The sequence below is a fragment of the Cetorhinus maximus genome, chromosome 11 (genome assembly GCF_964194155.1).
Source record: "Cetorhinus maximus chromosome 11, sCetMax3.hap1.1, whole genome shotgun sequence".
In the NCBI taxonomy this organism is placed as follows: domain Eukaryota; kingdom Metazoa; phylum Chordata; class Chondrichthyes; order Lamniformes; family Cetorhinidae; genus Cetorhinus; species Cetorhinus maximus.
The window spans coordinates 85098421-85125576 of NC_135889.1; the positions used below are offsets into that span (position 1 = coordinate 85098421).

General features: G+C 44.2%; 1 protein-coding gene across 4 annotated transcripts in view; it reads right to left on the reverse strand.

The window, feature by feature from the left end:
* cfap221 (cilia and flagella associated protein 221) overlaps positions 1-27156 on the reverse strand; it is a 192100-nt gene that overhangs the window by 14271 nt on the left and 150673 nt on the right. For 3 of the 4 annotated variants that reach the window (XM_078552368.1, XM_078552369.1, XM_078552371.1), the window contains 5 exons: positions 25876-26067; positions 22436-22588; positions 21302-21402; positions 5786-5881; positions 2070-2180 (listed from right to left, as the gene is read on the reverse strand). In XM_078552368.1, the coding sequence (XP_078408494.1) occupies positions 2070-2180; positions 5786-5881; positions 21302-21402; positions 22436-22588; positions 25876-26067 (653 nt within the window). The remainder of the gene's footprint in view (positions 1-2069; positions 2181-5785; positions 5882-21301; positions 21403-22435; positions 22589-25875; positions 26068-27156) is intronic. The other variant, XM_078552370.1, reaches the window with a different exon arrangement.

Consider the following 27156-nt stretch of genomic DNA (forward strand, 5'->3'; position numbering starts at 1 on the left):
ATTCAAAACTGAGATTGATAGATTTTTGTGCACTAAGGGAATCAAGGAATATGGCATAGGCAAGCACAACAGTGAACTTACACACAGCAAGGTCTCAGAGACTGCAACTGAATTATCTAATTTATTTTTCATTGTGATGGGCAAGGAAGAAATGTTAACCCGGAGAACTCCATATTCTTCTTTAAATAGTGCCATGGAATCTTAAACAGACAAACAGCACCATATGAAAGTTTTCCCCTTCAACAACGCAGTACTCCCGCAGTAATGCACTGAAATATCAGCTTTAGATAATGTGCTCAAATCTACAGTAGAGCTTGAACCCGCACTCTCTTTTCTCTCTCCACAGGTGCTGCTGGACCTGCTGAGTACTTTTGACATCCTCTATTTTCATTTCAGAATTTCAGCATCCTCAGTACTTTTGTTTTGGACCCACAATCTTATGACTCAGAGCCTAGAATGCTACTAACGGAACCCATATCATTATAATTATTAATCCTGTCTTTAATAAATAGTTAGGCAGCTCTTATATAATCAGAGTTTATTAATTCATTGTCATTCTTGGGTTCATACTCAAGGGGTAGATTCTTACTTTCGGGTGGCTAACTGATGAAGTGCACTGGTCAGCCGCTAATTCCTTTGGTGAAGAGGCTTCTGTCATTTCAAGGCGCCATTTTTATTTGGTAGGCGAATTATAGTGTGCCACACAAATGTCCTGATTCAGCTCGCCAAATTGAAGCTTGGTATAGGGTGGGGCAAGGTGGGGCTTTCATTTGGGGAGAGCTCATGAAGGCAGTGGTGCTCATTATTTAATTGAAGACTGATCTTTTGAGGGCCTCATCTCTTCCATCCCCCATGGAACTGGTCGAGACCTAAACTAAGCAAGCTTCAACCAGTTCCTACCTAAAATGGCAATCAGGGCGCTATTGATGTGATATCACAGGATCTTGATTTCTAGAGCAAAAAAAGACTAGCAATACCCTATTAACATTAGGCGAGAACACTTAAAAATCCACCCAAGCTTTCCACAGAGCTATGAGCAAACTGGTTTACTAGCTACTTCACCATAAATATCTGGTATTTGCTTCTAAATTTAATGAGTGTGTGATCACTATGTTTTTAGGCATATTTTAATGATGCAAATTTTAACTGCTCCAACCCCACAACACCTCATGCCATGATCAGAACAGGGTGGTTGATCCTGAGGAGTTCGGATGAAAAGGTCATTGACCAGAAACGTTAACTCTATTTCTCCCTTCACAGATGCTGCCAGACCTGCTGATTATTTCTAGCAGTGTCTGTTTTTATTATAAGTATAAGGTTGGGATTCTTGATGTAGTTAGGGCTCCAAGACCTGTTGTGTTTAACATAAACCTATGTCAGGTTTGAGCCCTAAAGTGATGTTAGGCCACTTATTAACATATTAAAGGAGTCTAATGCCTTTTTTAGGAGTTCACCAGGGACAGTGTGTGAAAAATAGATGCAATGAGGTCCAATTTTATCCCCACCAACTATACTTTTCAATACCTCCATTTGGTCTCCCCCAACTTCTCTGTTATAGTAAAGAGACTCCCAGTTCTTCTAATATCTCTCATAACTGAAGCATCCTCCCTGGCATAGTCTTAGTAAATCTCTTTCACTGTCTCTCTTTCTCTGTCTCTCTCTGGATTACTTACAGTACAATTTGTCCTATCATGGAAGAAGAACAACCCTATATCCCAGATGTGCTGACATTATTAACAGGTTTTTTTGATTGCTGCACATAATGACTAGAGGAATTTTTTCCTGTGAAATTCTACTCAAATTAAAAATCCTCTATGAAATCACAGCTAAAACTTTCCAGGAGATAATGAGGTTAAATTCATTGACAGTATCGGATCAGCTGTCCACTATACATGCTGCCTGATTTTCGTTTCCATTAACATGGGTGAATAATAGGAGATCAATCCAATACCACCCCACTTTTTCTGTCTCTGCCTAAATTGAATGTTACTCCAAACAATTCTTCCAATTTGAAGGATGTGAGAATTCCCCTCATCTCAGACAATATATATGTGATATAAAATACTTACCCATTCTTTTTTGCTGTTTCATTCTTTGGACCCCTTGGTACTGGGAATGAACTTTGAATCATTCTGAATTCAGCTTCCAACATTTCTGGTGTTAGCATTACTTCTCCAGAGCTATGATGCAAACAACAACAATTATTGCAAATACCATGGGCTGCATCTTACCTACATCGGGCGGGCTGGATGGGAGTGGGCGGGGGTGGGCGCAGAGCCAATCGCTGCCCGTGATCGGCTGTGCGCTGCTATTTTACATGGGTAGGCCGATTAAGGCCCGCCCAGTGTAACGTGTGGCCGGTAGTGCTCAGTGCTATTTGTGTAGGCCAGGGGAGGAGGGAGAGTCGGGGCCTGCACTCTTTTGCACATGCGTGCGAAAGAGCGCAGCAATTTCCCTGAAGCATGGAGCTGCCTCAGGGAGATTAAGTTGATAGTAAAACTTTTTAATAAAAGGATGAAAAAAATTATTTAAACATGTCCAACAATGTGACAGTGTCATTTGAGCTGGGACATGTTTGTGAATTTAGCAAATTTTAATTCATTATTTTATAAAACATTCAGGAAACATCATCCCACCCGTGGATGAGGTTTCCTGAAAAACACAAAGGCCGTTTGGACTCTTCGCCTGCCCGCCAGCCTTAAGGTTGGACGGGCAGCGATGCAAACAACCTTAGTTTTTTTTAAAAACAAAAAGCTAAAAGCTACTGCGGATGCTGGAAATCCAAAACAAAAACAGAATTACCTGGAAAAACTCAGCAGGTCTGGCAGCATCGGTGGAGAAGAAATCAGTTAACGTTTCGAGCCTTCACGGCCCTTCGGCAGAACTTAATGGCCTTAATAGGCCGTTGACAGTTCGGCGGGCACACAGCCGCCTCTGGCGTGCGCCTGCCAAATGAAATGTCTAAATGATGCACAATGATGTCGGGATGCACGCCCGACATCATAGCGCGACATTTGGCGCGTCGGCGTGTTGGTCCCGCTCCCGCAAGTCGACGACAATATTCTGCCCCATATTTTTAATGCAACAAAGGTCTAATTTTGTTCAGTTTGTATTTTTATTTCTATGTTTTGTATTTTATCTATACTATTGCTATCAGGCCACAGGTTAGGCATTTCATCTGAAGGTCATTATTTTTATTACATGATATACTAAGGGTTTCACTGCTTCTGATATTCCGCTTTTCTGTATTATGCAAGATTTTTCAATGGATTCTTTCAATGCAAAAATGACTGATATTTATATAATTTATAAGTAAATTTCTTTCATTTATGAATCAAAACTAAAATCATTTGTTTTTTGCGAGGCAGGCAAAGTAAAGTAATATATTTCATAATCAGGTATATCATTCTTTGAATGAAGGATTAGATCAAAATTACTTGGGGCTTACACTTTCAAAGCTCAATCGAACATATGAGTCTGGGTCAACAGCTTGAGCACAGAACATATTCCGTGAATTATACCATAAGATAGAATTTTAAACATGGAAATAGGCAGTTTGATTCAACTAATTGAAGTTTATTTGAGAAAGGTAAATGAGATAATGAATTTTACTGATATATTTAAAAATACATATTGATTTAAGTAACTGAATTGGGTGGGGGTGGGGTGGGGTTGGGGAAGGACTTCCAATTCCACAGCATAAAGAGGTGCAAAGATCAGGAGAAGATAAGAACTGAAGAGTAAATATCTAGGGTAAAGAGATGACAACTTAGAACCTAGTATTTTATTAATAAAAGTTGAAAGACTAAATAAAATAATGTTATGCCTGAAAGTTTCCCCTCACCTTAACAAAGTCCTTAACTGTTCGAGATTTCTTTCACAATACAAGTAACCCACTTATTTTCTGCAATCATCCAACTTCAATAAGTTACAAGCATTCAGAAAACAAAACTCAGAAGCTATTTACTTTCCATAACAATATTCATCAAAGCTGTTAACAATTCAATTCAATCTATCCATTAATATGTTTTAAAACCATGCTAACCATGTTATCTAAGCTTTGTGCCAGGTAACTTACTTGCTTCTACTCTAGCTTCTAATCTTCTACTTCTATGAGGTACAGCCTGAGTGAGATTGTTCTGAGAAGATACTCCTGGTGATTTAGTGGCTTGTGGTGCCTCTTGTTTCAATGAAATAGCTGAGCCAGCAGGACCAGCTTCTGGCAATCTTTTTCTTGCTCTAACATGGATAGCAGGCCCATTCTCTCATGCACCAGTGATAGAAGCAACCCTAAAGATTCATAGCCCCCATCCCCAGAGAGGTGGCAACATTTATGACACTCCTTGTCGCCCACTGGCATGGGGCACAGGCTCTGAGATACTAGTGGTCAGTGTGAGTCTAGACAAATCAGATCTTCCACAGCCTGTGCAAATATTATGCTCAGGTTCAGCCTCAAACGATCTTTTGGAGCAGTGTTAACTGCCAGTCAAGAAAAGTAGGTAGTGTCCCTAGAAATACATGCTCCCCCTTTAGTAGCTGTAGGGATCCTACACAGCATAAGACCCAGATTTAGATATTTCAATAAGGTTCCAAATGTTCTTTTTTAGTATGAACAAGTTAGTAGGCAGACAAAAATGGCCACGGTAGACACTTGCTCAGTGAGAGTATGTACTGGTTCCCAGAAGGAAACAACAGTTCTACCAGTTGAAGCCTGAACTGGCATTAATTGGTGCTTATCTGGTCTCAGCTGGATTTTAATGGAAGTAACAAATAAACTGGCAATTCTACTGGAGTCTTTGGAAATCAAGTAGGAACTTCCAGTTTCTGAGTGGTTGCCAATTGAGGCACCAGCACTTCTCAGCCAGTTTGTGCTGGTACCTATATTGCACCCGCTGTCAATTCACTGAACACCAATGAATGCCTCTCTCTCATCCCTCTTTATTCAATCACTGACTTTGTAATTCCAGCAAGAAGTCCTCCCCCCTCACCCCCTCCCCCTTCCACCCTCACCCCCTTCCCCCTTCGCCCCCTCCACCTCTTCCCTCCCCCTTCCTGACACCCCCTTCCCACCCACCCCTTTTCCCTCCCACTGCTCTCCCCACTCCCCTGCTACATTACCACCCTGCCCCCACACTCCCCCTCCACCTGGCACCTCCACACTCAGCAAAAACACACAATCAGCAACATGATAACGACCAGATAATATTTTCCTTTGTGTGATGTTGATTGAGAGATAAATATTGGCCAGAACCCAGGAATAGCTACACTGCTCTAATATGAAATAGTTCCATGGGATCTTTTACATCCACCCACATAGACAGATGAGGCCTCAGTTTAACATCTCAGAAAGATAGCACTTCCAACAGGGGTGGCAGCCTTGATGCTTATGCTTAAGCTTGGAGTGGGACTTGAACCCAGAACTATGAGGCTCATAGGCAAGAGTGCTATCAACTGAGCCATGGCTGACACAAATGCATTTGCAAATTTCCTTTAATCAGTTCATGCTATTTATCCTTGTGTTTGCTAATTATGAAGATAACCAAATATAAATTTTCCCATATTGCTCTTGATACATATGTGGGTCTAACAGGTGTTTGCTCATCCATTGACAATGTACAGAAAATCTTTCCCAGCGAGTAATGGGCTAGTCTCTTCAGCCATCAACAAAAGTGCACCATTTGAAGATATCCCATCACCAAAGGATCTAATTTACTGCATTTCCATCATCTTATGTAATTGGAAGTATATGGCTAATGTAATGTAAAGATAGATACTTTTAACATACCTTTCCATGGTTATGTTTTCCTTGTCCTTATCTGACAGGCTATCCAATTGCAAAGGAGCATCAACAGGAAGCATATCAGATGCAAATTGATCATGCCTAGGGAAACAGAAATGTCTAATAACCATAAATGCTTAAATGTAAGCAATGCATAAATTACCTGATTAATTTCTAATGCAGTATTTGCTTCCTTTTAGAAGCAACACTGAATACTAGTAAATCAGTTAGATGGCAACTTGTCTCAACACCCCTCTGGCAGGGAAAGTGAAAGTAAAAATCAGTCAGGGTTCCTACTTTCGATTGCTATCTAGTAGCTAATGATGGACTTGGGCCTGTGTAGTTGCCTTCCATGTAAAATAGCAATTAATTCTGATAGTTTGAAGTCATTTTTTTTATTTTCAGTTGGTAATATAAATAGCATAGAAATGTGGAAATTTTGCATTCAAAAATATTCGAATGATCAGTTAATTTGAATTAGATAGGTGGCTTAGTTAAGAGGAACAGAATTTGCTCCCCATTTAGGCTCACATAGGATAAAAGGCAGTTGGGTGAGATAGTGCAACTATATCCCAGCATCCATTAACACCATCAGTTGAGGCAGGAGTAAAAAAAATAGAAAACAAAAATAATTAGTGGCTGACTTTCATTTCTGCGCTACTTTTCTTGTACTCTCGTAACATGCCTAATTGACTATTATTCATGTGAGGCTTAGCAATGAATGTTCACAGGCCATATGTCTAAGGTTGATTCCACCTTCGTTCAATATCTACACACATACATTTCCAATAGAAGCTACTGGATAATAATCAGAATTGGGAACCTTGGCTCCTCTCCCCTGCTCCAACATGGGTGCTGAAGCCAACTGTTAGAACCTTATCCCTGCCCTGGTTAAGATCAGCTAACTGGGGAGGGGTCAAACCCAGTGCTTAAAGTTCTTATTCAAATTGTAATGTAATGTAAAATGTGTCAGAAACCCAATTAAAATCTGAAAATACTACCAATGAGAGGCATGGTTTCAAGTAATTATCAGATATATCTGAGTGTAACTTCTTAAAACATTGCTAAATTGAATTGATAAATGCTATAAACAGTATTATCTTCATTGTTAGGATATCTGTACTTTTTAAATCCAGTGCAATAGTTTCCTGACATATTTAAGCCAAAGAAGATAAGGGGCTTAAACTTGGTAAAATAGTACATGTCTTCAAATAACCTCATGTCCCAAGAACACAACTGAGTAATTGGCTGAGAAAGCTCTCGACCAAACACTGCTTCAAAACATCTTTGAGCATAGCTTGTCCTGGTTATCCAAAAAGGCTACTTTGCAAATAATCCCACAGCAAGATAAAAAGAAACCATTAAAACAATGCAAACATTCTTTATAAGTAACTTATTTTTGTTTAAATCAAAGCATTGGAATTATCTTACAAACAGAACTGTAGGCAGACAAAGTAAAAAGGCTTGAATTCCTAAGTGGGGAAACTTGGAACCGAAAGTTAATACACAACCTCATACTCTGAAGATAGAAATTGATAGGCATTTTATTATTTCTTACATTTTGCAAACTATCCTAAGGTGTACCATTCAATAGTAGTAAAAGAAGTTAAAAGTGACTTCAGGGCCTGAATTTTATGCTCCCCCACCAACAGATTTTTAGGTGGGGGGGGATGCTTGAAATTGAACAGCGGGATTCCCTCCGGGTTCTCGCCCGTCCCGAACACACAGCAATTCTACGCGGGGACAAGATGGATCATCCACTCGGCACTTCTGGCTGAAGATACTTGCAAATGCTTCAGTTTTCTTTTTTGCACTGTTGTACTGGCTCCCTCGTCATTAAGGATGAGGATATATGCGGAGCCAACTCTTCTGGTTGGTTATTTAATTGTCGAACCACTATTCATGACAGGATGTCGCAGGACTGAAGAGCTTTGATCTGATCTATCGGTTGTGGGATCGCTTAGCTTGGTCTATCACATGCTGATTTAGCTCTTCGGCATGCAAGTAGTCCTGTGTTGTATCTTCACCAGGTAGATGCCTGCATTTGCTGCTCCTGGCATGCCCTCCTGCAATCTTCATTGAACCAGGGTTGATCCCTTGGCTTGATGAAAATCGTAGTGTGAGGGATATGCCAGGTCATGAAGTCACAGGTTGTGGTCGAATACAATTCTGCTGTTTCTGATGGTCCACAGTGCCTCATAGATACTTAGTTTTGAGCTGCTAGATCTGATCTGAATCTATCCCACTTTGCATGGTGGCAGTGCCACACAGCACAATGGAAGGGTATCCTCAAGACAGGACTTTGTCTTCACAAAGATTCTGCAGTTGTCATTCCTACTGTGCTCTTACTGGTGGGTAACCTTCTACACTTTGGTCCATTTTCTACAGCAGGAACTCCCAACATTTCAGCATAATGACCTGTGGAGCAGTGTTGCCCTTAAGTAGTTAACTTTTCTGCCATCACAATTCCCCTTTAATAGTTAGCTGCAAAACTGGCCAGATTTATGTTTCTCAACCGTGTGTGCTATAGATCAATCTATCTGGACAAACTTTACATGAACAATAGTCTAACTAGAAAGAGTTAAGCAGATAATCAACACAAAAATTTGCCTGGCTTAGCTTCTAACCTCCCAACACAGCCTGCACCAGAGATCAGTTCAACTCCAATGATTGACCAGCAAAATTGGGACTTTAATATACTGGGATTAAAATGGCATTGGGGTTTGTTTTTACATTCATGGTACCATATAAATGCAAATTATTGTTTTTATCAATGTTGAAATTTAGATGGCAAATATCCTGTCCAGACAAGTAAGGGCTTAAAATCTGGGCCTGAATTTTTCAGATGGTGGGGTCTTGGTTCTAACCAGCTGAAGAGTCGGCAAGGAACACATCCCTGCCGACTCCAACTGCCCCACAGCCAATTTACACGTTAATTGGCAGAAGGTGGGACTTTCGCCCCTCACTCCAGAGGAAGTCCCGCCTTAGAGAGCTGCCGGCCAATCTTACTGGCCGGCAGTTCTCCAGTCCATGCAATGGACAGAAGAGGGAGTTCAAGAAGACATCGGAGACTAAGTCCGGGAACCAGAAGCCCAGGTAAGTTGAAAGGGTCCCAGGGTGGAAGGGTAGAGAAGGCTGGGGGTGGGGGTGCGTGAGGGTGGCAATCGGGGTCTCTGGGGAGAGGACGGGGGGTGCAAGAAGGTCCAGAGGCCACCAGGCCTTAAAGGGGGTGGGGGGCATCCAATTTCAGAAGGGGGCTTCTGATGGAGGTGCCTCCCCTTCCCGCCCGAGATGTAACTTTGTTGTATTTCGGGCTTCCCCTGTGGAGGTTCACTCTTCCCGCCAGCCTAAAAATTGAGTCTGGGGGGAAACGGATATTAATTAGCCACTTAAGGGCCTCAAATGGGGCAAGGGTGGTCTTCCTGTCCAAGGCCTTGCCCTCCTCGGCCTCCTCCTGAGATCCCCACCATCACAGTTGGCAGTCTTCAGCGAATACGATTCAATACACGTGATATCAAGAAACGGCTGAAAGCGCTGGACACTGCAAAGGCTATGGGCCCTGTCAGAATCCCAGCGATAGTACTGAAAACGTGTGCTCCAAAACTACCTGGTCCCCTAGCCAAGGTGTTCTAGGACAGCTTTAACACTGGCATCTACCCGACAATGTGGAAAATTGTCCAAGTATGTACTGTCCACAAAAAGCAGGACAAATCCAATCTGGTGAATTACCACCCCATCTGACTGCTCTCGATCATCAGAAAAGGGATGCAAGGTGTCACCAAGAGTGCTATCAAGCAACACTTATACAGCAATAATCTGCTCCCTGATGCTCAGTTTTGGTTCTACCAGTGCCTCACAGATTCTGATCACATCATAGCTTTGGTCCAAACATGGACATAAGAGTTGAATTCACAGAATTGTTACGGTGCAGAAGGAAGCCATTTGACCCAACATGTCTGCACCGGCTCTCCGAATGAGCATTATGACTCAGTGCCATTTTCCTGCCTTATCCCCATAACTCTGCACATTATTTCTATTTAAATAATCATCTAATACCGTCTTGAATGTCTCGATTGAACCTGCCTCCACCACACTTCCAGGCAGTGTTTTCAGACCCGAACGACTCGATGTGTGAAAAAGCTTTTTCTCACATCGCATTTGCTTCTTTTGCAAATCGCTTTAAATCTGTACCCTCTTGTCCTCGATCCTTTTACTAGCGGGAATAGTTTCTCCCTATCTACTCTGTCCAGCCCTCTCATGAATTTGAACACCTCTATCAAATTTCCTCTTAGTCTTCTCCTCTCCAAGGAAAACAGTTCCAACTTCTCCAATCCATCTTCATAACTGAAGTTTCTCATCCCTGGTACCATTTTTGTAAACATCGGGCTGAATTTTGAGATTGGCGGGCAGGCGCAGTCAGTGGGACTGGGAGCGGCCAGGAAATGGCCCGCCGCTCACGATCGGCCCCTGACTGCGATTTCACTTAAGGCCAATTAAGGCCAACCCAATATGGAATGCGGGTCTTCGCTGGTCGGGAAGAGCCGAGAGGGGGCGGGGGCCTGTCAGTCGCTGGGTCCATTGGTGACCCAGCAGTTGGATTAAAAACAGTCCAGGCAGCCCCTGAATGGCTCTGTGCTGCGTTGTTTTGATGGAGTCGAGTGTGGCTAGAGATGCCAGATGGGAGGGCAGGTTGGCCCCCAGCTTTCCGGATGAGTGCCTCGCAATCCTGCTGGAGGAGGTGGCTGACAGGAGGCACACCCCTGTCCCCAGAGATGGGAGGAGGCCACCGCACCTCAAAAAGAGGGCATGGGGGGAGGTGGCAGCACTGGTGAGCAGCCATGATGTGGTGTGGAGCACATGGGTGCAGTGCCGGAAGTGGTTCAATGACCTGCTGCGCTCAGGAAGGGTGAGTACTGTGTTGGCATGGGTCAGTGTGCAGAAATGAAAAGATGTGGCCGTCCCCTCCTCAGGAGCGTTAGAGTATGAGTGCCTGATGTCAATGACGCTGGAACCGGCCAAAAGGGTGAGCCCTGGCTGCTTGGATTGAGTGCCTTGCGGTTCTAGGGCCACAACTCAGATGTGCCCTGCGAGGTGTTCCTCAGCTGGGGTTAGCCAGGCTGCAATGGTGCTGCAGTTAGAGAGTGGGCTAACCAAGGCTCCTCTGTCATTTCAGGAGAAGACGAGCCATAAACAAGCAGAGAGGTCACGTACTGGCAAAGGTCTGCCTAACCTGCTGCTGCTCACCAGATTCGAGGGGGACACCCTAAAGCTTGAGAGCTCCCCGTGCAACCTGGAGTGTAGAGTCGGGGGTGCCAGATGAAGGTAAGAGGGCAGTGCACAGAGGTGTGAGTTTCGGATTGTGCAACCATTCTTCTGTAGTCTCTTCATTGATGGGAGCCTCGAACCTGGAGTCCCCATTGATCATTCAAAGACGATGGCACTATGATGCAGATCTCCTTTGTCTTATCAGGGTGCCTGGCATGCACAGTGACAGTGTGGTGACTTTAACTAATGACATGTCCTTGTTCTCCACTTTAAGTTCACCAACATGCACTCGGTCTATAGACCCAAAGGGCCATCCCCGATGCCGGAGGAGCACCAGGCTTCATTTGCACCTGCATCACACCCGCTGTCTGAAGCAGGCACCAGTGCAGATACCAGCACCTTGGTGGGCATTAGATCAGAGGCTAGAATGTTGTAGCACATTGGTGAGGGCACTTCACACTTGCTTGAGGTGGAGACAGAGGCAGATTGAGCTCAGGGCGTCGGTAGTCTGAGGGCTGCTGGGGATCAGGACAATGTTCAGTCAAAGGCAGAAAATGAGCCTCTAGCGCTGTCCATTGGGCGCAGATGCCGGGTGTCCAGCGGGATGTGCAGGAGGATCTGGCAGAGATTCATGAGGTTGTGTGTGCCATGTTCTCCGTTGTAGAGGAGTCCATGTGGAGCATGAGCACTGCGTTGACCCTCATGGCTGAGCGCACTGTGCCTCCTCCATTGAGAATGGAGAGGCAGCTTCAGGGACAGAATCAGGGGTCCCCGGGGTTGCGCTCAGACCTGCAAGCCGTCACACAGGCCTCAGGTGGTCAGTGCCAATGTGGGAGATGGATGAGGCACCTGGTATCCCAGCTAGGTGCCCATCCATCAGTAGTGAGCAGGGAGGTCCCGAATGACCTCACGTTGGCACACAAGCTGCTTGTCATTTCTGCGGGCTCCCCTCAGGGCACTCTGGGTGACAGCAGCAACTCCTCCGCCCCTTGGCCAGTGACCGCCACGGTAAGATATGACGATGCCACATCTGATGAAGCAGCGATGACTATGGAGATGCCAGATGTGGCACTGGCCACTCCCTCCCAGGCGGGGCCAGCACAGGTTCCACTGGCCAGAGAACGACTGCCAAGGTCACCTGTCCTGCCACCTTTAATGACTTATGCACATATACACCCAGGTTCCTCTGCTCCTGCACACTTTTAGTGTTGTTTCCCTTATTTTATATTGTCCCTCCATGTTCTCCCTACCAAAATGAATCCTTACACTTCTCTGCAATGAACTTCATCTATCACCTATCTGCCCACTCCACCAACTTGTCTATGTCCTTTTGAAGTTCTATACTGTCCTCCTCACAGTTCGCAATGTTTCCAAGTTTTGTATCATCCGCAATCTTTGAAATTGACCCCTGCACACCAGGATCTAGATCATTAATATATTTCAGGAAAAACAAGTGTCCCAATACCGACCCCTGGGGAACTCCACTACAAACCTTCCAACAGGCTGAAAAATATCCATGAACCATTACTCGCTGTTTTCTATTACTCATCCAATTTTGCATTGACATTGCTACTGTCCCTTTTATTCAAGTTTAGAGGTGAGAGTGACTGCTCTTGACATCAACAGAGCATTTCCCTGAGTGTGGTATCAAGGAGCCTGAGTAAAATTGAAGTTATTTGGAATCAGGGGAAAACTCTCCGCTAGTTGGATCATACCTAGTAGACAGAAAAATGGTTATGGTTCTTGGAGGCCAATCATCTCAGTTCCAGGGCATCGCTGCAGGAGTTCTTCAGGGTAGTGTCCTGGGGTCAACCATCTTCAGCTGCTTCATCAATGACCTTCCTTCCATCATAAGCTCAGAAGTGGGGTTGCTCGTTGATGATTGCACAATGTTCAGCACCATTTGCGACTCTTCAGATACTAGAGTCTGTGTCCATATGCAGCAAGACCCAGACAACATTCAGGCTTTGGCTGATGCGTGTCTAGTAGCACTATATTTATGCCCCACAAGTGCCAGGCAATGATCATCTCCAACAAGAGAGAATCTAACCATCTCCTCTTGACATTCATCGGCATCACCATCGCTGAATTACTCACCAACATCTTGGGTGTTACCATTGATCAGAAATTGAACTAGGTCAATCATTTAAATACTGTGGCTACAAGAGCAGTCAGATGCTGGGAATTCTGCAGTTGGTAACTCACCTCCTGACTCCCCAAAGCTATCCACCATCCACAAGGCATAAGTCAGGAATGTGATGGAATACACTCCACTTGCCTGGATGAGTGTGGCTCCAACAACATTCAAGAAGCTCGACACCATCCAGAACAAAGCAGCCAAACTGATCGCCACCATATCCACCAACTTAACATTGACTTCCTCCACCTCTGGCGTACGGTGGCAGCAGTGTGTACCATCAACATGATGCGCTGCACCAACTCACCAAGGCTCCTTCAATAATACCTTCCAAACCTGCAACATCTAGCACCTAGTAGGATAAGGGCAACAGATGCATGGGAACACCACCACCTGCAAGATCCCCTCCAAGCCACACACCACCCCGACTTGGAACTATATCACCATTCCTTCACTACCACTGGATTAAAATCCTGGAACCCCCTTCTTCACAACACTGTGGGTCTACCTATACCTCATGGACTGCAGCAGCTCAAGAAGGCAGTAAACCTTCTCAAGGGCGATTAGGGATGGGTAACAAATGCTGGCCTGGCCAGCAATGTCCACATCCCACGAAATTATAAAAAAGACAAGAGAAAGGTCAGCGATCCAGTCAATATAGTCAGCCAGGTTCCTTCTACTCGGATGCAAATGAGGAAGATGTTTTCTGGTTTAAAAAGGGGGACACAGGCCAGTGTGCTCCTCACTTTTGCTCAAGAGGATGACACAACCCTAAGTTGGGAATGATCACATCTTTGAAAAATTCAATTTTAAGCAATGTTCACACTGTTGTCTTTACACATAAACTCTTTCAATATGCCAAAACTGAACGGAACACTTTCTTGTAACAGGTGATCACAGCAATATATCAGCACACAAATTCTTGTTATTCTAGTTCAAGCCATTCATCTGCTGTTAGGAATTTCAACACTGAGGTCAATAGTCATGAGTACAGAAATTAACCTTAGTGTCCAAAAAACCCTCCCCATTGTATCTTCTCTGTCTAAAACATCAGCACATCTGAACTGCTGTACAATAAAGCATGAGGGCGGCTTCCTGGATAGCAGCCATTGACATGAATAATGAACTTTTTTCTGTGATTAATTATTGCCTTAATATTGAGTGCAATCTCTTGGGGTTGGAATTTGCCATTCCGACTCGGCAAATCTGAGTCAGATGGGAGGAGAAAGAGGTGGAGCAACCTGATTCCAAGATTCTTGGTGGAGGGGTTGAGGGAGCATGGGGAATGAATGCTGGGTGAGGCGGCGGCGGCAGGGGGGGATGTCAGTGGTGAGGAGTGAGGGGCTAGGGTGCCAAACACTCGTGTACAGGTATGAGCCGATGTCCCAGCAAATGGAGGAGGGCCTTCTAGCCTGCCTGCCTCGGCATCTGCCTGCCTTCCCACCTTGGGAGGTGGTGGCCCTGACTCCAGCCTGTCCCTGCCAACCCACCACGAAAATAGCATGGGAGGGCACTGCCAGGCAGGAGGCAAGATCGCAATATCACAAAATCTTTGGACTCATGAGGCTGAATTTTGCCGTTGGTGAGCAGGGGCTGGGGTCCGCTCGCCGACACGCAAAATAACGTGGGATGACGTCGAGGGTTCCCCCCGCACGTCATCCTGCCCCATTTAAATCTTCAAGAAGGCGGGGGCACAGTGAAATCAGCTGTGGGACCGCCGACCTGTCAATGGCCAATTGAGGCCATTGTCAGGATAATTAAAAGAATTAAAGGTTGGGGGGCAGGCCAGGAGCCCCAGCGGGCTTCTGAAAAAACATGAAACCTCATCCACTGGCGGGATGAGGTTTCATGTAGGGTTTGAAAAACTTTAATAAAGTTTTAGTGAAATTTATTAACATGTCCCATCTCGTGTGACATTGTCACATGAGGGGGACATGCTAAGGAATTTTTTATTTTTCTATTTTTAATGTTTGTACAACTTTCAGCGATCTCCCTGAGGCAGCACTTAGCTGCAGGGAGATGTGCGCTCTTTCGTGTGCATGCGTGAAAGAGCGCACTCTCGCATTTGAGGATTCCCCCCTCGCCCGCACAGAAAGTGCATAGCGCTTCCAGCCGGGCGTCACTCTAGGCGGGCCTTAATTGGCCCGCCCACTTAAAATGGTGGCAGGGCCCGCTTCTTCGGCGGGGATCGGCTCCCCACCCGCCGGAGATTGGGTCGGGCCCACCCGCCCGGTGGGCAGAAAATTCTGCCCATGATTCCCAGTTCAAAGGAGAAAATCTGGTCCCTGATGTCCACGTGGGTCATGGCGTTGATTTTCAGCACCTGAACAACAACAACTCATATTTATATAGCACCTTTAGCATAATAAATTATCCCTAGGTGCTTCACAGGAGCATTATAAAACAAAATATGACACTGAACCACAGAAGGAGATGTTAGGTCAGATTACCAAAAATTTGGTCAAGGTGGTAAGTTTTAAGAAGTGTGTTAAAGGACACAAGTGAGGTAGAGAAGCAGCGAGGTGTAGGGAGGGAATTCCAGAGCTTGCGGTGTGGGCGACTGAAGGTATTTCCACCAATGGTGGAGCAATTATAATTGGAAATGCACAAGATGCTAAAATTAGAGGAGCACAGATTGCTCGAAGGATTGTGGGGCTGGAGAGGATTATACAGATAGGGAGTGTTAAGGTCATGGAGGAAATTCAAAACAAAGATAAGAATTTTACAGTCAAGATGTTGTGTGACCAGGAGTCAATGTAAGTCAGCAAGCACAGGGATCATAGGTGAACGGGCCTTGCTGGAAGTTAAGACATGAGAAGCTGAGTTTTTGATTACCTCATGTTTACAGAGGGGAAAATATGGGAGACCAGGAGGACTGTGTTGGAACAGTTGCTTTTAGAGGTAAGGAAACCATGAATGAGAGTTTCAACAGTAGATGAGCTGAGACAGAGGCAAAGTCCGCCGATATTACGGAGGTGGAAACAAGTGGTCTTAGTGATGGCATGAGTATGTGGTCAGAAGCTCCTTGAAGGAACCCTACAGTTGGTGAACAGCTTAACTTCCAGAGGTGCAGTAGAGTAGGATCACTTGCCTTTGATCGTTAAAGATGTTGACCCTGTCTCAAATGGCAGTGACAGGTCATTTATTGTCACTGGGTCAAAATCCTGGAAATCCCTTTCTAACAGCACTGTGGGGGTACCTACACTGCATAGACCGTAGCAGTTCAAGAAGGCAGCTCACCACCACCTTCTCAAGTGTAACTAAGGATGGGCAATAAATGCTGGCCCAGCCAGCGAAGCCCACATCCCATGAACGAATAAAAAAATAAATTGGGCTGGGCAGGCTGTATTTGCACTGACACAATAGAGGCATTATTCCTAACTGCTAGGTGAAAAATTGGGAGTGGCATCCTGTTGCTCCAATGGGGTGCCAGTAACTTTTATTGAGTTGACCAGGTACATTTTAGCGATCTTGATGGCCACTGGCAGCGCCGTCCTCACCCTCCTCTGCAGTTGTAGGTCCAGTTGGAGAAGTTCAGTGACAAGTTTCTTGGTGAATTAAAGCAGCCTCAGATACTGATCCTGGCTGATATGTAGATAGAAATGCTCTCCAAATACTCTAAATACTAGGTGAGTATAGCCTTCTGTTGAGAGCCCTCCTTTTCCTCCCTTTGTGCACAGCAAACCCTCTATTCTGATTGTGTTCCATCTCCCTGTTGTGCTGCTGCCCAAAGGACTGCAGTGTATAGGTCCCAGGAGAGCAAGCTTTCAGAAGCCTTCAAACTCCACTGAATACCTTCCAAGGATCCAGCATCACTCCCTTCAGATGCCAACAACTTGTGAGAGCTCCACCAACAATGTAGTACACAGTACTTCTATCCATAACTCTGCAGAAGCAAAGGAAGTCAAAATAGCCTCACCTGAAAGTCCCATGCTGATATCTTTAAATAGCACTAGTGATGGTGGTGGTTGGTGGGGGAGGGATACGTGGTGGGGTGCAGCATGGGTGGCAGTGGTGAAAGGAGGGTGGGGGGGGGCAGATAAAATCACTCATGCACCTGAACACATGCTTAGTTGTCTGTGCTTAAGAGAAGACACTAACAGGACCTGAGAGGTCCAAAATAGCAGGTCACGCACCAAATCACTTTGCATCTTTCTGGTGCATGCATAACAGCCCACGCTATCACCCTCCCAAGCATAGTGATCAGCACAGGCTGCATTATTTTTAGCCTCACCATCCTCCGGTACCACTAAAACCATGGCATTACAAAATCTAATTTTGTGGTTCATAACTTATATATCACCCAATAAATTTTGATCTTTGTACTTCCCTATTTTATGCACAATATTTACTGAGTTGGCTGTCAAGTGTTAAGTACAGGGAGGGAGCAGCAACAGGGCAGTTCAGCCATAGTTCAGGAAATGTGTTGTCTTTGGGTGCAGCAATGGGTGGAGTTTCATAAGTGTCACAATGTGGATTGGTGGTAGCTTGCATTTGGAATTAATTATTTCCCATAGGGCTTCTTCCGAATATCCCTACATTGACATTGCCTCCCTTGGTGTCACATTTCTTCTGCCATTGTTAGGCCATATTTCCCAAGGTTCTATTGGCCAGCTACATGTTCAGTCCTCCTATGAATATAAATTTGTGAAGCATAGGATTTCATAGGATGTATGGCAAAAAAAAATGTAACAGTTGGTATTGATCATGGAGACTTTGGCTGAAGCTGTAGAGTAGTATCCTGCTTGGGTGGTTCAAACTACAAACTTCAGTAATTTTGACAGTAACAATGACCTCATTTTATTTCCTGTTTTTCCTTAGTTCTGTTGAAGAGTTGAAACGTTAACTGTGTTGCTCCTCTCTGCAGATGCTGTCAGACCTGCTGAGTTTTTCCAGGTATTTTTATTTTTGTTATGGATTTCCAGCATCCACAGTTTTTTGCTTTTATCTCATTTTATTTTTGTTCTGCTGCTTTTTAGGTATTCTAAATAAGAATCTCATGGAGCAGAGGGAGGGCATTTGCTCCATTATGCCTCTCCCAGCTCTTGGAAACAGATATCCAATTACTCCCATTCCTTACTCCTTCCTCATATGCCTGCAACTTTTTCCTTTTTTAAGGTGTTACATTCCCTGTAGAGACTGAAAACTTTAAAAAAGGAATGAATTTCCTGACGACGGACGGAAAGAGCTGAATGACAAGATTTCACTTTTTCAGACTTTTACTATAACAAGCTAAAATCAACATAAATCAAACACTAATTAATAGGCAACTAATACATCAAAATAAGGGAAAGGAACTTTTTCATTAACTAACTAAAGCAACCAAAATATGCCTTACAAAATTATTTTACAGTACGCCATACTTCTGGCAGATATGCAGCATTAAAGGGGCAGTCTCAAAGTCACTCTCAGCTCTCCAGTGGAGGTTCACTCCTCCTCGCCATGCCAGGTCGAAACTCCCAGTATCCTTTGACAATCATTCCACTCCATATGAGTGTTCCAGGATATAATTATCATCAGCAAGGCACATTTGCTTGGTCATTAACACACAACAGTTCTCCCTGTTTTTTCCACAACAGTAGTTTTTTCTGAAATGTGTTGAAAGATGTTAAAACTGTCACTCGATACCTCAGTGAGTTTTTGTTTGAGTTTATCCCCCCGTGGCAACTGGATCACATGGGCATTTCTCTGAACTGAGGTGTTTAATGGGGACATTTAAAAGCATAGTCATCCTGTAAAGTTCACCATTCATGACAATGTTTATATCCCATATGAAAACTAATATTGAATCAGCTTCCACCACCCTGTCAGTTTGTGCATTCCAGATCCTAACAACTCACTGTTTAAAAATATTTCTTCTCATCTCTCCCTTGGTTCTTTAAACAATCTCTTAAAATCTATGCCCTTTAATTATTGACCCTCCTGCCAGTGGAAATGGTTTCTCCCTGAGTACTCTATCAAGTCCTATCACAATTTTGAACACTTTGATTACATCTCAGTTTAACTTTCTCTGCTCTGAGAACAATCGTAACTCCTCTGATATCTCTACATTATTGAAGTCCCTCAGCATAGGCTGCTCCAAATGGAAGGTCAGAAAGCTGCAATCCTAATTGGCTCTGGGATTTAATTGTGACAGGGGCCTCCAAAGAGTGCTAAACAGCCAGCTGGATCAGACTGCTGCAGCCAAGAGTGAGATCCACAAACTGCAGCCTGGCCTTCAAGATCCAGAGCTGCTTGACATCATTTAATACAGCCATCTGAAGTGTACTCAAAGGAAGTTCTGTAGTTTTCCATCTTCTAAGCTGCAGCCACTGAGGAAACTGTTCATAGGAACTCTTGGAAAGGAGTATGCAAAACAGGCACTAAGAGCTGGCAGAAGGAAGATTCTTCATTATTTTTCGTAACTACTGGATAGAAAGGTTCTGTTGAAGGGTCATGTGGACTCGAAACGTCAAATCTTTTCTTCTCCACCGATGCTGCCGGACCTGCTGAGTTTTTCCAGGTAATTCTGTTTTTGTTTTGGATAGAAATGTAATTGAGTTGATGGACAAATTTGTTTTTTGTTCTGGAGCTGGTATTGGTAATTTTGTCCAATAATATTCCTGTGAAGCACCTTGGAGCAATTTTACTACATTGGTGTCGCTTTATAAATTAAAAGCATTGTAGTTAGTGGTGAAGTGAGGGCAAAAACCATAAGCCTGGACTGAAGGAAGGCAATTGGATGGTGCTGGTAAGGACAGTAGGAAGAATTGTGGTACAGTTGGCATATTGGGGTTAGAATGGCTGATTTCAATGAAGTATTCCTAGGTCCCTGAGATTTGTCTGCTGGGGACACCGACGGCTGCTGCCTCTCTTCTTCCTGCTCCTTCTCCTCCTTTTTTTACTTGTTGCTGCACAGGTGGTGGTAAGAGTTGGTCCCTCAAGGTGGTGAAGTGGGCAGCAGTTGGGAATGAATCTGAATACCACCTCAGGATGTGCTGCAAAGCTCCTCTGGAATGGTGCAGCCAACAGCAAAATTGCTTGACCTTGCTGATCAATTTGCTCAATGATGTTTCCTGTGGTGCCATGGCTTTTGTTGTAGATCAGATGTGCCTGGGATCCTGACATGCCTGGAGGGATTGCCCTTGTCATTAATTAGACAGCCTGCAAGTTGCCCATATGGTTGAAGTAAAGGTGACTCAGAGGATGGAAGTGATAACCAACAATGAGCTGTTAAGATGGCTTTCATTGAATGCCACATATATTACCATTTCTCAAAACTCCAAATCCTACCTTTAAAGTAGCCATGCCCAAAACACCTGTTCCTGTCATTCATGCTCAGTTTTTCAAATACCATCTATTTCTGTCTTATGATTGGCTCCACTCTACTTTAATAGGTGACAAATAAAATGATTAAATTAACTGTAGTGCACTTATTTTATCCGTTGTGTGATGCGTGAATATTGCCAGCTTTATTTAACATGGTGACGCCTCTTTGTAAAGGAAGACCTTGCATTTAATCAGCTAACCTTATTTAAAATGCTTCAAAATAGTTTAGAGCCAATTCATTACTTTTTGAAGTATATTCACCATTTTTATGTTGGCAATCAATTTGCAAAGCCCCACAATGTCAAATATAGGAATTACCAGGTGGTAAAAAAGCAGAAAGTGATGGAAATACTCAGCAAGTCTGGCAGTATATATGGAGAGAGAAACAGAGTTAAGATTTCAAGTTGAATATGACTTTTCTTCGGGCCTATTTCTCCACAGATGTTGCCGGACCTACTGAGTATTTCTATCACTTTCAGTTTTGCTTTCAAATTTCCAGCATCTGCAGTATTTTGCTTTTAATTACCAGGTGATGTTAGTTGCAGAGACAAGGCTGAGCAGGACAACATGGGAACACCCCGCTGTTCTTTGACTTGTGACATGGGATCTTTCACGCCCATTTGAGTAGGCAAATGGGTTTTGGTTAAATCATTAAAAGAATTCTTTGTAACTAAACTGGATATTTGCATGACTAAATAAGGAGTCTATTTGAAGCATGTATTTATTTTTGGTGTTGCTTCTTGTAAATTGTTAAAAGTAAAATTAGAAGTTCCAGCAGATGCCTACCGACCTAAAGTTTTATTAATACATACCATCGTGGCACCCACGTACTGGTTAGAAAGTCGGAGCTGGATAAGGATGAAAGAGCAGCAGAAGGAAACTTCTTCCAAGTCGTTAGACCTTTCATTATTTCCTGTTTGATTAAGAACAATACGATTAATAGGTTTGGTAATACGTCACATTCTCTACCTGCCGGGAACCCACTCATATTATGCCAAAAAAGTTGACGCTTCAAAATCAGGTGGGGCCAGCAAATTAACAATCTGGCAAATGCTCAACTATGTTCAATTAAAGGCCATATAGAAAATCTAGCCAAGTGAGTTTTGGCAGGCTATTCAAAGGTACTTTCATTACAGCTGAGACTGAACCTACTTTCACCTTTCTTCCACACTTTGTCACATAACTCATGGGCCAGGGTGTTTCCCTTGGTGGGGGAGCTCGGCAGGAGCGGTTGGGAAGCCGACCACCGCCTGCGATAAGGGCCTGACTGTGCTTTCATGCTGGCAAGTTAATTAAGGCCCGCCCAGTATGAAACGCGCACTGCATGGCTCAGCGCTGCCTGTTGTGGGGTGGGTGGAGGAGGGCGAGTTTACGTAAAAAGCTCGAGGTGCAGAGCTGCCTCAGGGAGGTGAAGAGTTTGAAAAATAAAAACGGATTTTAAAAATGTTCACAACACGTCCCCTCATGAGCAGGGACATGTTAGAAATTAGTTTGAACACTTTTTATTTTATTTTAACGATGGATAGAAACCTCATCCCGCCCGTGGTTTTGCAAAAAATCCAAAGGCCGCTTGGCTTTTTCACCTGCCTGCCAAATGGGCAGTGAAAAATTTAATTCAATTAGATCTTTAATGGCCTTAATAGGCTTGTTAATTGTCGGTGGGTGCGCTGCTGACGCCTGACCGAGATATCGCGAGAGTGTGCAATGACGTTGGGACGCTTGTGTGATGTCATTGTGCATCATTTTATGCTCATTCAGGTTGGGTGCACACCCAAAATTCTGCCCATGAATAACAAGTAGTGGTTCGTGAGGCTGCTTGATGTTCTTTTTTTTTCTCCATAGCCTAATTCAACAGAATAATGTTAACTAAAAGTAATGCAACACTACAACAGAAATTCATATAAAATTAATAAACTTATAAAAAATAAATCGCCACAGGGCCTTACATCTCGATCAAGAAATTTCTTCTGTGTGCTGTCAACATTGGTTCCTTCTATGCTGGCTATGTAATACCTTGGTAGAGGACAAAGGTAATATTCCATGTCTGTTTCAGCATATGAAAAAGGCCTCTTTTGTGCATAAAGATCAGGGGCAGCGTTCTAGCAAAAGACAAGAATAAACATTTTGAACATTGCTGAGTGAAATATAGGCTTAATTTTCTTTATGTTTATTCGCGTATCTAAATTTAATATATCTTTATGCAAATATGTGTCTGTAGTATTTAACCATCTGAAGTTTCATGGTAGGTTTTCTGATCACTTCAGCCAGTCCAATGCTACTAGAAATGTTCTTCTTCATCCACAGCACAACAAACAAAATGTAAGTTACAAATTGTAATTTATCACATATTAATGTTCATCAGCATATTGCAGACCTCATTGTCACCAGCATTGTCCGTGCTCCCTCAGTGAGTGGTTCCACTATCAGCCTGCACTTTCCTTACTACTGATTACCCTTTGTCTTAGGCTCTGTAACGGGTCTTGGGGAAAAATAATCCCCCCGTTGGGGGGGAAGTGCGGGAGCATGCACACGAAGGAGCGCACAGATCTCCCTGAGGCTAAGTGCTGCCTCAGGGAGATCAGTTCCGATTTAAAACTTCCAGCATTTGTTGCCCATCCCTAATTGCCCTTGAGAAGGTGGTGGTGAACTGCCTTTTTGAACCACTGCTGTCCTTTCAACTTATCTGAAGTGGTTTGGTAGGCCATTTCAGAGGGCAGTTGCATTGCTGCGGGTCTGGAGTTACATGTAGGCCAGATCAGGTAAGGATGGCAGATTTTCTTCCCTGAAGGGCATTAATAAACCAGATGGGTTTTTACAACAATCGATGGGTGGAATTTAATGCCCTCCCCTATGGCGACTTTTATGGGAAAGGCATTTAATCAGGCAGGTGTTTAATGGGTATGAACCCCGCCATCTTCCCACTTCCACCCAGATTAAGTACTTGACGGGAAGGCTGGTGGACAGCCTTCCTGCCCTGCCACCAATTGAGTCCCTTAAGTGGCCTCAATTAATGTCCGCTTAAGATCCTCATCCTGCCATCACTGGTATTAACATAACGGCAGGTGGTAGGCTCACCATGTGGGGACTATGACAAGCAAATCCTGGCCAGAGGGGTCCTGTTTTCAAAGTCACGCAGTACCTGATTGAGGGACCTGGCATCGGGAAGGAGGTGGCCCACTGAGAGCCCTTGCTGCTGACCCCCCAACCCTCCTCCCCCATGAACCCCATCTTGCCATCACTCACCTGTGCCTAGGTCCCACTTCGATCCTTGGGCTCAGGTGGGTGTGGTACTGACAGCAGCCACTGCCTCCCTGGTGGCGGCCTCGTTCAATAGAGCTGACAGCCTCTGATTGATTGGCAGCTCTCGGTAGGTGGGACTTCTCCCCTTAGCGTCCTTGATCTCAGGAGACTCCGCCACTGGCCTGTCATGTGCCTGAGTGGCACTTAATTCAGCGGGCTTTCTCTAAGGGAGGTGACAAGGGGTCTCAAGGGGCAAGAAACCTGTTGCCTCAATTAAATACCACGTGATGATAGTTTACCATTATGCCAATGCTCTGCAAAAGTGGGCAGCTACTACAGGATGAATGATCTCATCCATTTGCCAAAATAACTCACACACTCTCAAACCCATCACACATCCACAGGGTTCTCGCACCTCAAGGGACAACACCACTAACTCTCACACACACCCTCACATCTCCATCAGGCTCATATCCTCTTGAGCTCATGTCCTCATCCTGTCCATGGCTCCACTCACCACACAAACATTCCATGCAGTGCCATGCATCCCGCTCACACGCTCTCCATCTGTTTCCATGCAGGAGAAGCCTGCTCATATCAGCAGGGAGAGTCCCAGACCAGGGGTGGAGTGGCCCACATTAGGCCCCTCATTCATTTTGAGGAGCATGTCATCACGCTGACTGGTGAGGACGTGGACTGTCTGCGGCGACAGTGAGGTTGGCGGCGAACACCCACCTAAGGATCCTGCACCACATCATCCCTGTCTCAACGCAACTGTGAGTGCACTCTCTGCTGCTTTTGACTCTGCTGCCATGCACTAATTATCTCTACTTCGGTTCACAGGGAGTTCTGCCAAGTAACCGACACCCTTGGCCAGCCAGTCCCTCAGCTCCATCCATGTCCTCACCTCAGGCTCTAATGAGGTCTGGAGCCAAGTTAACCTGGTGGAACATAAACTGAACACTGGTGAGCAGGCAGTGAGCTGGTGGGTAAGTACCACTTGATAGTACTATTGACAAGTCTTTCTATCACATTGCTCATGATTGAGTGTAAACTGTTGGGGCAGTAATTTATTGCATTGGATTTGTTCTGCTTTTTATGGACAGGATACATCTGGACAATAGTCCACTTTGTCAGGTAGATGCCAATGTTACAGTTGTACCGGGAAAGCTTGGTGAGAGGTTTGGCTAGTTTTGGAGCACAGGATTTCAGTACTCCAAACGGGGTGTTGTTGGGATCCCGTCTAATTGAAGCAAATTTTTTACATTGAAAGATCATGGTTAGTCTCAACTTTACTGAACATTAAATGGTTTGCCGACACTAGCCCACCCTTCGGCCATTTTCCTGGAGGAGGGATGGGGACCAGCTGAGCTCTACTTGCCCACAAGTGGCAGGTTAATAATTAAGGGAAATGAAAAGCCATAAGTCCTATTGCCAGAGGTCGACTGGAATTTTTCATTTGGCCTCTGACTCCTTGACACACTGGGGGCCAGGCCACTATCCGGAGGCAAACTCCTGATGGCAGACTGTGGGGCCAATGTTCCAGGTAGGCTTTGAAACTCTATCTTCCTACCTGGCCACAGGCTGACCTGTGAAGAGGTTTCCCTCTACAATGGTGGCCCATCTGCTGACTCCATTTTTAAACTTAAAACATTTAAAAATTGGAGAGAGGGTGCCAGAAGATGGGAGTGTCCCTTCTTTCTTATCTGAAAAGCCAGACTGCTGTTGCTTCTTTGCTGCGGTGGCCCCTATTGACCCTCCAGCTTTGAGAGCCCATTCGCTGTCCTTAGTTGGATGGCTAGCCCATCCTCTGGCCTCTAATAGGCCAATTCAGCAAAAATCACTGCCGGGTGACTGTTTCCTGCATTGTCAGTGTTGTGACCTACATTTGACCCTGATATCTGGGTCTCAGCCCAAAACCTAGTGAGGAGGCTGCATTTTTTAAGTTTGCTTGACTTTTACATTGAGAGCAGACACTCCAATTATATGTCTACTTTTCCAATTGATGTGCACTCGAAACTGCTTTGCGTAACTTGCAACTTTATATTCTATAAAGTTCTTGCATATATTTAAAGCAAGGCAGGAACATAAATAGGAAATAGTCCTGTGACAAGATATCAAGTTAATTTTTGCAAGTACTACTTACAAATACATGTAGTGGATGATAGTCAGGCTGTTTGAATAATGCTTGGGGGGGCAATAAGGTTAAGGGGCCAACTTCTGTTTTTGTCTGTTTTTCTGAGCCTTCAAGGTGCTGATCCATCTCAGGCTGCTCATCAAAATTTGTTTCAGTTTTCAGGTCTTTTTTCTCATTTGGTGTGACTAAGAAGTACTCATCCTGTATAATGAACATTAAGAATAAAATAATTTTAAAAATTGTATTAGTAAATGTCACATACATTGGCTGTGAATTTGCAGTAGTAATAATTGCGAGAGCATTAGCGATCATCATTATTACCAGGTAAAACTGACAGTAATGTCTGTTGTCTGTGCCTGTGCAGTTAAACCTGGAAATCTGGAAGTTGCTGTGAGAGGTGCCCTGCTTCTCAGGTTGTGCTGTTACAGCTTTTGCACATAAAACCAATGTACAAATCACCAAATTGTTGTGAATTTAAACTAAGTATCCACTGTTCTCATTGATTAAAAAGTAAAGTCTTATTCAGTCAGAAGTGACAGAGTTTTCAATAAGTCAACAGCTTCACATGTGGTGCTTAAAGAAGAACCCTAGGGGTAAGCTGGGTGGAGATAAGAATTAACAAAGAAGTACTGAATGAGGCTGGAAGAACAAGAGAACTCTTAAATAATATCAAAAAAAGACAAATGGAGTTCTTTGAACATGCTATCTGTGAAAAGGGTTGTTGTGCCTGGCAACCATGTCAGCCAGGCAACTGTCTGAGGCCAGACCAGACTGTTCATAGTATTGGTGTCATATTTGAACTTGACATGAGTTTCCAACCATATATTCGCACCATCACTAAGACTGCCTATTTCCACCTCCCTAACATTGCCTAACTCCGCCCCTGCCTTGGCTCATCTGCTGCCAAAACCCTCATCCATGCTTTTGTTATCTCTACACTTGGCCCTTGGACAAACTCTCACATTCTGCCCAATCCTCGATTTTAATTTCTCCACCCTCCTGCCTTCAGTTACCAAGGTCCCAAGCTCTTGAATTCTCTCCCTTTCCTCCTTTAAGAAACTCCTTAAAATCTACCTGTTTGACCAACCTTTTGGCTATCTGCCTTATGTGGATCGTTGTCAAATTTTGCTCATAATGCTCTTGTGAATGTTGTAATATGCCTTTAAGGGATAGCAGCATGCCATCACTAAAAGGGAGGTGTGTTATATGATCCAGTCTCAGTTTTCACTTTGGCCTATGAGCAGAACACAGCACACACAACCCTGCTGCTGATGTCTTCAAGCTTTCTAT